Source organism: Aythya marila (genome assembly GCF_965140915.1).
Source record: "Aythya marila genome assembly, chromosome: 3".
Taxonomy (NCBI): domain Eukaryota; kingdom Metazoa; phylum Chordata; class Aves; order Anseriformes; family Anatidae; genus Aythya; species Aythya marila.
In genome coordinates, this window is record NC_139044.1 from 37,591,047 (window position 1) to 37,605,280 (window position 14,234).

General features: G+C 36.6%; 1 protein-coding gene across 1 annotated transcript in view; it reads right to left on the reverse strand.

The window, feature by feature from the left end:
• The window catches only part of PRKCE (protein kinase C epsilon), a 296,885-nt gene that overhangs the window by 51,282 nt on the left and 231,369 nt on the right, over positions 1-14,234 (reverse strand). Inside the window, exon 11 of the mRNA XM_082756305.1 lies at positions 3,285-3,439. Coding sequence (XP_082612431.1) covers positions 3,285-3,439 — 155 coding nt within the window. The remainder of the gene's footprint in view (positions 1-3,284; positions 3,440-14,234) is intronic.

Here is a 14,234-nt window from a genome sequence, read left to right on the forward strand (position 1 = left end):
TAGTTGCATGCCAGATGAGAGGGAAGGGGGCAGGATAATGCAAATATTTTCCTTAAGTTGCTAAAGTGTTTTTGACACAACGAGAGTAACATTATACCCTCAAAAAGGCCACACTGAAAATAATCCTAAAGTTTGTCTATCATACAGGATGAATTTAGGAACAACAGAATCTTTATTTATAAAAATTATGAGCTTCATCTTTATTTCCAATAAAAACTCCATAAACAAAAGGAAGGCACATAACTCCAGTGAGCACACAGATAATTGGATAAGCCTGGGAACAGCTGTGCCAGTTGCTAAGATGTGAACTTACAGAATAATTTCTATTGCCAAACAGGGAGCTAGCATTCTCTTTGAACTTCAGGGGAAATGAGGATAAACTAGTTATTAAAAAAGATGAGCATTCTGTATCATCATAGCACTTTCTAAAAATCTAGCCAACAAGCCAAAGCACAAGCTAAAGCTAGTTATTTACTTCCAAAAATATAACTGTGTTTAGTTCCAAACAAATACTTCCACATACATGTCTGAAAAAAGATCAGAAGCTATAGCAGCTATTTTGAAACCTGCATTTCCATCAAACATCTTAGTTTATTTATATATTCCCCTCTTTCCTTGAAGTATTGCCCACACAAGCACCATTTCCCACTTTGGAGAATAACCATTAATTTCATACCACAATGTTTTTTCTAGAGATATAATTACACAGAAGACAAGTATTCTTTATTAAAATATCTGAAGGCAGGTTAGGTGGTTATGACTAGTAGTTATTCAAAAGCATAGTGTCTCTCTCTCTCTCTCTGTCTATGTTTCTCATTTTTCCTTTCCTCTCCTTGCTTGGCAGCTAATAAGAGCTTTGGAGATGTAAAGGAATGACTTGATCCCAATGCATAATTAATATTGTAATAAATGAGGCAATCGGGTTCTGAATAACCATTCTGAAACTGTTCTGTGCAGGACAACTATTCTAAAACATATCAACAGATACATTCTCCTAGGGCCTGGCACACTACGAATGAATTGTGACATTTTTATATGATTTTTTTTTTTTCAGATAATCTCTAGCTTCTTCCTTCTACTTGCATTTTATGGAGTAACTGTATTATAGATTTTATGTATTGTTGAAGCTCTTTGAGCCTCCCGGTTGAGAAAATGACCTATTTTTATGGACTTAATTATGTCCACATCTAAAAGCCTGTGTCAAAGCAGAATACAACAAGGTGTATTCCTAATGTTCTTCCTGTTACTGTTTTTTAGTTACTACTTTTGTCCTACAACCCATGCTATTCCTCTTCTTTTACCTCTTCTGACTACACCTAATATAACGTGCCACTTACAATGTTAGTGTTTTACTGTAGCATGCCAAAGACATGTCAGCATTGCTCTGAATCAGAAGTTGAGAGCACCTTGCAAAGTTTAAATTACAAAGCACTGTTTCATCATAATGACATTTATCTTGGGATTGAAATATTTTGACCATGATAAAAAGCTGTAGGAAGAACATATGCACACAAAGTGATTCAAAGCAGCGAGGAGCCAACACAGCAGAAGCTACACAGAAGACAAGGAGAATTGGAGAGAGAAAAGAGAATGAGAAATGGGATGTGTGTTAAAGGACAGGAGGAGGGAAGGGAGAGGAGGAAAGAAGGAAAATGAATGTATTTTCATTTAAAGAAGTTGGAAGGTAATTTTACCAATTTGGATTTTCTTTCTTGCTGCTTCAGAGAAATCACTAAACTGACCACTGTTTACAAAGAGTCTAAATTCCAGCTTTTGGGAAGAGGAAGTAAACTCAAGTCTTTGTATGGAAACAAATCATCCAAATCCTTCACTTTTTAAAGCATCAGACCTGTCTGTTCCCTTGTAATGGATACTCACATAATTTTGAAATTGCCATGTTCCTAATGTACAAATATATAGCTTTGAAAATAAATGCAGAGATGGAGTAGGAAATGTGCTATGGGCAGCAAGAGAAATAAATGTGTTGGATCTTCAGCACTTCAAATAAACCTAGGCAAAGTGGTGAAAGAGAAATTCCAACCCAGTATGCAAACATCATAGTAGTGTTAATAACAGATGGCAAAGAACAGCTAGCAAAAAGTTTTCTAAAGGAAACTGGATTTTTGACTGAGACTGTTTTGACAGTGATAACTATTTTCCTCAGAAGATGCAATCTCCTGTTATTTGTGATGTCTCTGGAAAGACCCATTTTCTGGGAAGTTTCATCCCAGTTGGTGGGAAAGCCAATGGCCTCTGATGGAAGCTGCTGCTCAGTCCTGGTTACTAAACATTTAAAATTCACTTCTTTCAATTTCTAATACTCTTGAGAGCAGCCTTAAAATGAGTCTAGGGATGTGACATTTTCAACACCCTTATCTTGATGAGATCCAAGACTGTCTGTCCTACCTCAAATGAAAACTGATAATCTGGAAAAGGGTATGAATACAAAAACAGTTAGAACTGAGAATTTATTTACTAGTCAGGACAGACCTCTATTGCAAAAACTATAAACCACACTGCTTGTGAAAGCCTGAATTTATCGCAAGCAATGACAGGTTGCTAAAAGCAAACAAAATAAAACAGAAGGGCAAAATGTCAAGATAAAGGACTTACTAAAGGCATTGACATAAGGGTGAAAGTTTTCAAAGTGATTCCTTATTTTAAATAATAAATGCCTATCCCTAAGCTCGTTCTTCATAACGCGGCAACAATATGCATGTTTTTGTGTTTGTGCATGTGTGTTCAAGATTTGAGATTTACAGGGGTGGGGGATCAAATAGATAGGGGTAACTGGCAAGCAAATCAAAATTGTCTGCAAAGAGCCACTTCCTGATGGTGACTAAGACTTCACCCAAACAGTCAAGAGGAAGGGGCATAAGTACAGCACTGCAAACTACTATCCTGATTGTATCAGAGTGGAGACAACTAGGACAAACAAACTCAGGAAGTGGCAGGGAGTTAGAAAACGAGAGGAAATCTATGGCACAGAGAGGAAAGTGAAGAGATTGCGCTGATCTGCAGAAAGGTCGCCTCTGGGTCACAATGTGCCAAGCTTTTTCAAAAACGCTTTATTTGTACTATAATACAAAACTGGCACACACAGCTGGCGACTGCTGCAGAGGCTATTCAAATGTTAACATTCTCCATGATAAACAGCCAAAAAAGTTCTATGTAAGCAAATTGGAACAAACAACTAATCTAAATCTGGTTGCTAAGAGACAGAGGATTACAGCCAAAACCAGCCCCAAGCCTCAGGAATACTTTATTTTTGATCAAAAAAGTACCTGTAGATGACGCCATGTTGGTGAAGAAACATGAGTGCTGATGTGACCTCTGCTGCATAAAAGCGGGATCGAGGTTCGTCAAATTTGCGTGAGCGCTGGATTTGAAACATTAGGTCTCCTCCATTTACATATTCCATGACGAAAAAGAGGCGGTCCTGAAATTAATTAAACAGTGCTATTTAGCTAATTTCTTTTAGTCACACAAAGGACTGCTTGAAGCTACACTTCAGGCGACTGCAGCATTTGCGTCAAGAAATGAAAGAAACAGACACTGCAATTCTGGAAAAGGAAAAGCTGACAACCAAAAACCCCCAAACCTAAAGAAAATGTGACAAACGTCTCAAAGGGAAATGAGAAAAGGGAAACAGAATCCAAATGTAGTCATAAGCAATAGAAACACACACACCTCTCAATGCATAAACATATAGATATGGAATTATAAGCAATTTTACATAATAACGGAGACTCTTATATGCTGCTGCTTCTTTTTAAATTCAGCCGTAATAATAAAGAGAGAGTCATTTCTGTCAACTGATGAAGAGCTGCTGGGGAAATTTCAGGTTCCTTATTACTTCTCCAAAGTATCTTTCCCAAATTACGCAAAAATGAAATAGAACGGTTAAGCTATAGAAACTAGTGCTGCCAATCCCAAACACTCATAACTTTAAATTGCCTCATAATCTCATAAGACACTGGAATATAATTACGCTATTAAAATATACATTGACTTTGCTTTATTTGCTTCTGATCCTATCGTTTTGAAGTTCAAGTTTTCAAGCCTTACTCCACGGAGAACCAAAAATTAACTTTATTTGCAAACAGTAACTGAGATTCTCGGGTAACCACCCCCCTTTCGGCATGTTTCATAAAAAAATAAATAAATCCAAAATTCAAGCATTCAGCAAAATAGTCATAAATGAGAACACTAGTAAATATGTGCTCAGCATCTTAAAACTTTTACGATTTAAACTGACAATGCAGATGAAAGCATAAGCAAAGAAACGACATGCATACACTTGGAATAACTTAGATCATATTTTTTTTAACTGTTTCTTACTCATTTGCACAGATTTCCCTAATCTGTACTAACAGCCCTAAATCCTCAGCTCTTTTCCCGCTGGCCCTTGCTTTGTAAGCCTACCTTCAGATTCTTTATTTTCGTACTGTTAAATATCTACATCCATGCACAAGAGTTTAGACAGAGGCAAAGATAATTCTCATGTAATGCGGGAAGGGATCTGAGCACACACTGCTTGCTCTGCGTTAGCTCACGGGAAACAAACATGTCCTTCTCCAGCCACACAATACACAGGCCTGCAAACATGGGACTTCAGGTAAAGGAGCCCCTCTCCAACTTCCATGTAACACTGCAGTTTGGCTTTGGCTTGTGGTGTCTGATGTGCAGGACTGAAGAAAAGGAGATGATGCTGCATTGCTTTGGACAGACAAATCCAACAACACAGAAGTTAATTAGCCTCCCACCAGTGAATCCAAGCCTGCAGATTACACAGTTTATAGAGAAGAGCCCAGAAATCATAAATGTTTGCTGTTTCTCTTTAATCATCTACTCTAGGGCTCAGATTCAAAGCATAGCACTTAAAAATATGCTTACACTTAAGCACATGCATTAATCCAGCTCATTAAGTGCCTAGATGCTATACTTATCAGGGTTGTTTCCTGGAGGAGACTAGATATGTTTTGCTGACTTTTTGCTGATTACAGAAAGAGGATGCAGAAAAAAAATCTCATGCCTTTATCTGTATATCTTGGGAACACAAGTGGCAGACTGGATCAAATTCAGAATCCAGGTGGACTGGCGTTCTTGGTAAAACATTGCTAACAGTACTGGCACATTTTCCAACATTTTTCTTACCATTCTATATTAAGAAAAACCTGCTGAAGAATTGCATCAAAGCTTTTGGTTGTATCATAAACTCAAAAGAGCATGGCTTTTGAGCCATGTCTTTATTCTTTTTGCAGTGTTCTATATTACTGATATGAAACTTTCAAAATCATGGTGTGGATCTCTTGACGTTTTAGTAGGGTGTAATGATCACCATCTTTGCTTGCTTTAAGCAAAAATACAGGTCCTTGTGTGATGTCTGATTCCTCTCTGGTACCCATGAGAGAATTACAGCTCTGCTTTTAAAAGAAAATCTGATAGCTCTCAGATGATCTTATAATTTCAGAAGCTGGAACTGAAGGATAACACAAAATGCAGTCAGTTTTGCAATAGAGTAAGTCAAAACTTTAGCTATATTGGTACTGCAGCCTAATATAAGAGGATACAACATCCCTAAGCAAAAGATGCAGGCATTGGCCTTCCTTAGGGTCCTCATCAGTGCACTAGTGACAGAGCATCTCCGATGAGTACTTCTGGTACAAGTGTCCCTTTGCAACACATTGCAATTTTACATGGATAGATACAGTGCGCTGTTTCAAGCACAAAAACTATTTGGACTGACTGCTGGGGTAAATCTGACTAACATTTGGCTAAAGTAGCTTCTAATGCTTGCTGAAATTGGACCCTCTTACACTGCTGTTTTAACCTTTCCAAAGTCAACAGTCTATGTGAGTGGGCACAACAGGAAAAGGAAGCTGCAATTCACATTCCCCTGAGCAGCCATACTCATGGCCTGTGTAGCTACCCTTTTTCTGCACATATATCGCAAGTATAAAACAATGCTGATGCAAAGAGATTGTGCTATGTTTTACAGCTGCGACTCCCAAATGGTGAGATTCAATTTGCCATTAAGCTGGAAGCTGCTGCTCCCAGTGGTGATACCACTCTTCCAACTGCCAGTGCCAGTGTACAAAAATAAAGGCTGGCTTGCACAACTTTTTAGACCAGAACCATTTCCTAATATATCAGAATACATATTTAATAATTTTAATATTAATATTTCAGTGTTTTAGCCAGACAAAGCCATTTTTTTTTGTGACATTCACCAAACACGTAATTGCTGATTCTAAATATCAGAATTTATATATTAGTTCAAACTTCAATTTCCTTTATTTTGGTTCAGTCCTTTGTAGTAAATTTCCAGTTTAGCCAACTGAAAATTACACCTGGACTGTTTAGCAGAATATCTTGTCGTTAAACAGTCTAAGCAAATATTTAGCAGCAGCTCCATTACCAGAGCTGGTCAATGCATTCTCCTTTTTCCCATCTTTCTTTCAATGCATATATCATTCTCACGTGAGGAGATCTTATCCTTTCAGATTCTGCAGCTTAGTTGACCATCTCTTCAAAAGTATACCTAGTGAAACTGCAATTCATAGCTCTACGATTGATATTGCTATGCTGTTGCATTTTTTTTCTGCTACACATTCTTATTTCAGGTTATTTCTTTAGCTTTCCTGGGTACACATTTCAGCTTCCTAATCAGAATTCACAGGGAAAAAAAACAAAAACAAAACAAAACACACAAAACACAACAAAACAACACACAATCAACCAACACAAAACCAAAACAACTTTGACGGTTCTATTCTCTGTAATGAGTCTGGGAAAGGGTTTGATTTTTTGAGGAGAAAAATACTAATTCTCAAGCACTAACATGGGGTAAATAAAAGAGATGTACAACATGCACAGCAGGCCAGTGTTTTAACATAGAAGATAACATCTTTTTGAATGAAATATAACCACTCCTTATAAAAAGCTACTTTCCTAAAGCTACTTTTTTGTTTGTTTGTTGGTCAGGATAATGACACAGTCAGTTGGCACTCAAATTTACATAAAAAGAATATTCAAAAGAAGAAAGAATATTTTATTAATATTAGCTGAGATTGGTAAGTTCTTTTTTTTTTTTCTTCTGATTCTCACAACTACAGGCTACTATCACTCTGAATATATCCTTTCTGCCATAATGTATGCATGTACACAGTGCGATCCAAGACCTTTATGAGTTCAATGAAGACATGATTTCATCCTCTAACAGTAGTTGTGAAACAACTGAATTATGCCTTATTATATACATCTTGCTACATGTATCACCAGGATATATTCAGGTATTTAAGTGGGAGAACATAGTGTGAACACCCTGAAGAATTATGCATCATTAAGGAACAACATAATGTTTACTCAGTTAAAAGTGAGATACAAGTTATGACTTTATTTTTGATCATGTTCCAAGAAAAAACGGAATGGATTCAATTTAGACTGCATTATTTCTGGACTTAATTTTCATAACATTTGAGAAGCATGTTTTGGTGAAAAAAATAAACGTAAAGAGTCCTGGGAACTATTTAATTATATAAACTGAAATAAAAGGAAAAATCACAAACAAAGACATTATAGATTAATCCTCTCTTGGCATCTATAAAGCACAAAAGTACTGCAAAGTAAGCCAATATGTTTTCTGAAGAAATTAGATTCTTTTACAGAGTTTATTTTAGTCCTTAATCATACCTGCTTTTCCTTGAGTTTCTCAAAAGGTATGGTTGAATGAGAATACTTAAAAAAATAAATGGAAAGAAAAACAGAGCAGAGAGCATGGGTAAGAGATTTTAAAAGGGGACATGGGGTAAACAGGCTACAAGTCAAGTAAAAAAATGTTCAACCTTACTCTGTATTTTCACAGTATCTTCTGACTGTGGCTTCAACTACCAAATTAAAGTGTATGACTGCTTGTCTGAACACCTCTATTATTCAAGTTTCACCTCTTGACTTTATTAATGAGATATCCTTCTGCATGCTTTATGTTGTCAGAACTGAGCTCAAAAGAAACCCCTCTTCTGTTCTTCGTTGCAATCACTCTCTGGAGAAGAAGCCCACTTGTCACTTAAACTAGAAATTTTATTTCATATTCTCTCTCATTCTACTAATGCATTTGTGCCCTAATTTTGTTTTTCATCCTCCTTGGGATTCAAAACAGTCATCCTTCAGCTCTACAGCAAATATTTCTAACACACTACTGTTTATTCTGCTTGTTATCCATTACCCTCTTCAGAGATGCTTTCTCTGATTGTATTCATACACATTTTGTTAATATTTGCCTATATATTATGTGCCATCCTCCTGCTGCCACCGCTGTATATTTACTTGGTTTCAGATGTTATGAGTTCCATTGAGTAGAGCTTCTACCTTTTATATATTTTGGAATAATGTGTAAGTTTTCACTTGGGAAAAGTGGGATAATTTCCAGAAACATCCAAAATAATAAACTCTCAGGACATAATAGACTCAATTCAGCTCCTTTCTGTGGAGCTGTGATTAATGACTAAGACCTCCCTACTAGTAAGACCAGATAATCTTGCCAATCAATTTTGATTTAACAGATGACAGTACACAGTCTATTAGTTGTTCAGATGTAGAATAATACCATTGTTGAGGAACTGGCTTCTACGTAAACCCTGTATGAAAGCTTAGACACGGAATGACTTTGATGTAGTGTTTACATAAATTATTGTGTAGCCCTTCAAAGATTTTTTTTTAATTGTTATCCATTAACCTGTCTGTCCTTTGTTTGTTTTCCAATTAAAATCTCATTAACATTAGAATGTAGCTTAAAGACAATGCGTTGATAACCATAAGGCCAAGTACAATAATTTTTCACAATCTCAACAGTACAAACTCATTTTTTTTTCTTTCAAACAAGTCCTATCAACTGGGGGACCCAATAGAAAAACAGAACAAAACAAAAACAAAAACCACAAACAAACAAAAAACCCCACACCACCAACAAAAAAACACACACAATCCGTCTTCCAGTTTCAAATGTGAGATGTATATCTACGTTACAACTCTGAGAATAAATCTTTTCACTACTGTTTTTTGTCTCTCAGTTCAACTCTCACAACACTTACAAGTACACAATTTAGAAAAGGCATCAAACATACATCTTGAGTAAAATGTGCACTTGATAAACCTTATCAGCCTACTCCAAATACCATTTTTTCTTTCTTTTATGTTTCTCATACAATTGGGTAGGAACAACTTCTTCCTGATTTTCACTAGATCCCTAAACTAAGTTGTTTGTGTGAATATACTTTTTCCCTCCCAATTTAAGAGAGTCATATTTGAATTAGATTTCTCCAAAGGTTACTGGAAATATCAGGGAAATTAGTATGTGTACTAAAATATCAGGGAAATTAGTATGTGTACTAAAACCAGGTGAATTTAAATACAAAATAGTTTATTTTCTAATAGAGTACTGTTACGTAATGGAATATGTTTTGCCAGTAAACTTGTTACCAAAACAAAAGTCAAAGATATAACTCTTATTGCACAAGAAGTCAGATAAATATATCACATCATTGGTATGCTGTGTAAGACGATATTTTATTCATATCATGCATGTACATAATTCTTTTCTAACTAGTACAAAACTGTGATTACTTAACTCTATTTAAACAGGATGCTCAAACAGTTTGTTTAAAATTACCTAAAACTGCAGAAACTGTCCCACCCCTCAGGACTTGAATAAACATTTCCTGCTTCTGATGGAAATTGCACAGGCACACTGTATGCAAAACTAAATGAAAACCTTCAACACCCTGAGCAGAAAACTAACCAGAACGGTAGATTCACCTTCCACAATCCCAGCACTAGGAAGGACAAACACAAAAACAAGAGAAATACCTGGTATAACATTACAGAAAACAACAAGAAGCTCTCTGCATTTAATTCCCTTTTGAAGTTTACAGTAACAATCTTCAACAAGACACTATGATACGTTATCTCTCTCTGACTTCAGTGTTTATTATCAGGGCTAATTGTGATATTTTTCCTGTTTTGTAGCAATGCTTTCATGGAGTTCCAAATAAAATGGGAACAAATTCTGTGAATCCCAGATTTCGTGGAATAAATGCCCTGTACACAGGATCTGCTATCTTGAACTTCACAAGGACTACAAATTTGGGATATTTGCATCTTCCACTTAAAGAAAAAGAAAGCTTTTTTTTTTTTTTTTTTTTTTTTTTTTGCATCCCCACCCTTTTTTCACCCCCCTTGAAAAAAAGGATGCCCTCAAAATCAAGACATAGACTGCATAGATTGGAAGGTCAGAGAACCACACAAAATTGGATGGAGAAGTCTTGCAAGGCCATCCAGCTTATCCTATAGCTGGCTGGCAGATTCAGCTGTACCTAAGCTAAGGGGGAGTAACCCCAGTGCTGCAAGGCTGTCTCTGGGTGCTGTGGGCCAGCGATCAAACTGCAAAGCTGAATGGCACTGCTGACTGGACTCCACTTGGCCCAGAAAGACTTAGAAGCAGAAGCTGCAAGTTTTCACTGCTGGAGGGGAAGTAGGTTTGTCCACACTGCATTGCAGAAGGATCTCCTGCTTTGCCAGAAATGTCCTGTTCCCTTCACAGTCCCCCATCAGCAGGAGACATCAGCACTGAAAGGTGTTCCTTGAACCTATTCTGCCTCACAGGCCAGAAAAACACCGTCAGCTAGAAATTGCATCAATTCCTGAAAGTACTCTGACCAGCTCTTAAAAATCACCACTGATAAGGACTCCTCGATCTCCATTGGCAGGCTGATTCAATACTTGAGAAAATACTGCTGGAAACTCTTTTCACTACTGCAACTTATTTGCATTAGCTCTTGTGCTTACCTTCGTCAAAACATCAATTCCTAGCTGTGCTGCAAGTTATAGACTGCCTTCAGAGAAACCCTTCAGTGCTCTCCACCTTTGTTTCTTATGCAAAGAACTGATTCTTTTTTTTCTGATTTTATAAACTGATTGTGAAATATTTCTACTCTATATAGACCTCAGATACCATGTCAATGATGAGCCTGTGGGATAAAAAACAAACAAACAAACAAAAACTTTTGAAGTTTGGAAAATAGTTTCAAGGATGACTGGCCCTCCTTGAGACAGTGAAATAATTCTCCTGAAACACTCTCCACCCTATCATGTCAAATGATGTAAAGGGCCAAAAAAAGCTACAAATTGAATATAATGACTAGTTTCCAAACAGTGCTTTCAGAATCAGTACAGAGGTTCTCAAAACCTTTACACTGCATTACTATCAAAACTTGCATTGCAGCATTTGCTGACCTATAACATGAGTCATTCAAAAGGGGTTTTTAAGCAAGATGTTTGTCTGAGATCTCTAATCTTAATAAAGCAGGCCTGGTATGTTGCTCTTGTCATGGAAGATTTATATTGCCTCCCTGCGGAGTATCAATTGATCCTAGAACAGAATGTGGGTATTTAGCATGTTTTTCATGCTCTTAATGCATCCCATAGCACTACTCAAAAAGGAAAATATAGCTAATCTATATATGTTGAGATAAACTGGCTGGATGGGGTACAGGGGAACTGCTACGCACAGGCAATAGGCCATAGAACTATGGAAACTACAACTTACAATTCAAAGCAGGAAAATATAGCCAGGACATGTAGGCATCACCTATTCTGTTTAAAAAATATCAAGGGCTGATTAAGTTTTACCTGGGCTGTCATTCAAAAAGGAAGTATCGTTTAATGATTTTCCCAAAGACAAATCCAGTAATATTCTAAAACTGTCCAAAATGAAGAGAAGCCAGCCTGTCTCAAATTTGTAGTGAAAAAAAGCACCATTTGATTACTCCCTTAGCATTCATATTTTACAAAAGTTTAGTTGGCTATTTCAATTATTCAAACAATCTAATCCTACACTACTGTAACAACAAGTAATCCACTGACTTCAGCATCACTCTTGAAATATACAGGTCCTCATCTGTACTACAGGTTTTGGAGTATGATAAGGTACGGATATGAATAAGACCTATACCCTTGGAACCTGCAACAGACAATCATGTACAGTAGAATAACCAATGAGACAATGACCCTTACACAATGCCTTTTCCCGTGTAAACTACAAATACCTTATGTTTGAAAACAGTCTTCCTATTTTTTTTTTTCCAAATAGCTAATTCTTTAAATTATTGTCTTGACTGAATTTACTATGTATATTAGTTGGTGTGCCAGACTCATACCAGGTCAAGTAAAAAGAAAACATGGTTCAAAATTTCATTAATCTTGTTATTAAAATGTTAAAGTTTAGACTAATTCAATGTAGCACAAAACATTGGGTGCTCCCCTTATAGCTTTCATTTTACTCAGTGGGAATATGACATAAAATTCTCTCTCTGAGTTTCTTGAATAGATCAAAATTTCATATCATAACTCTAAAATATTATCATATGAGCATAAACATTTTAATTTTTATAGTTACTTTTCACTTAAAAAAAAAAATCCTTTTTTTCCCGTCACTGATGGATATTAAGCATTCTGCCTATGTGACTGTTTTCTGCAACATATGTAATACAATATGTAATACCTAATGTTCTGACACAGTATCTACAGGGTTTAATGTTGAGACCGTCTTTAACTCAAATGGGGCTCAGATCAGGATTAAATGTGGAATTTGTTAGCCAAAGACCTGCAATGAAGGTGCAGAACAAGTTATGGGCATTGCCATTTCATCAGCTCTGTCCCGTACCATTTAACTTTAGAAATCAACTGAAAAAAAAAAAAAAAAAAAAAAAAAAAAGACTTCCAGCTTTCCATCTTTAACCCCAAATTATCCAGGAAAGAAGTGTTCTCTACTCACTGGACTTTTCTGGGATCTGATGCCAATCTTCCATTCTCTGCCCCAAGCTGCAGTGCTGGGAGCCACAAGCTCCACGGCAAGCAGAGTGGAAGGGCTGTCCCCTTCTTGCTCCCTGAAAGGCCAGGCATAGCCTGGGGCGAGTGCAGGGACCCCAGAAGTGTGCCAGCTGGTGCAGTATGTTTTTTTGTGCCCTTCCTCCCACAAAAGGGAGAAACACAACGAGAATCTTCTGCAGAAACATCGAGTTGTGTAGTTCTAGTCACTTCAAAAGGGGTATCAAGTAGGAAAAGCTTCTCAGGCCATTTCCCTAATACCTTCATTTGATGACAGATAAGCTGCAAGAAGAGCCTTTTATGAAATTCTTTGATCTCATTTTCTTTCAGTGATGTTTGGAAAGAAGAATAGTTCTGGTGAGATAATTTTAAAGACCTCTCATTTAATGGCCTGATGCATATTGCAGAAAATTATATCAAGCCCACAAAATGTCATTATGCGGAAAATGTTACAATGTGTAGGCAGCTATTGATATTCCTTTGTTCTGATTCTTATAGGGAAAATATAAACACTGTCTTCCAGTTAGAACTATGTAGTTTCTGAAGGCACTTAAGAACTTCTAGAACAACTTTTAACCTGTTGATATTTCACCAAGGAGCTTAGATAGAGGTAGCACATATCCTAGGTCTCTCCCCAGACCCTGGTCTGCTTCTGTAAAGTTTGTGTGTTTATAATTTCTGGTGTTTATAATTTCTGCTTTTCTGTGTCACCTGGGCATCTAGTTTACGTCTCTGAGTACATTCATCAGATGCTACACAAATAACAGAGAAATCTCTGGGGAATGCAGCCAGTTGGCCTAGCAGCAATGTTATCACAAGGAAAAGGAACCCCGTTAAGGAAGATAATGAAAATGATGGGACAAAATTCTCATCCAGCAACCATTTTCTGAGAAATTATTCATTACAGCTGGAAAAAAAACAAAACAAAACAAAACACACAAACAATTGGAAATAATTAGCTGAGTGGACATGTCCTTATATCACAGGGATGATATATGGCAGCAGAACATTTTGTTTCTAGGGTTGCAGTCAGCTGACTGAAATGCAGAAGTTATTTTCTCAGATCAAGGAATCCATCATTCAGTGGACACTACAGCACCTTTAGCAAGGAGTTACTTGTATTAAAGCTACCATGACAAGGAATTCTGTTGAGTATGGTTTCAAGGAATAATTAACCATATCTCATATTTAAATTACACTAAGCGTATACATTCTCAGAATTAGAATTTCACTCAGAATTATAATTTTGTTTTTGAAATCACCAAAAAGATAAAAACTTTGTAAGAAAAGAAAGCACGGTTGAATAGAATTTTCCTTTCTCCTTATGCAACAACAATTTTTTGCCTTTG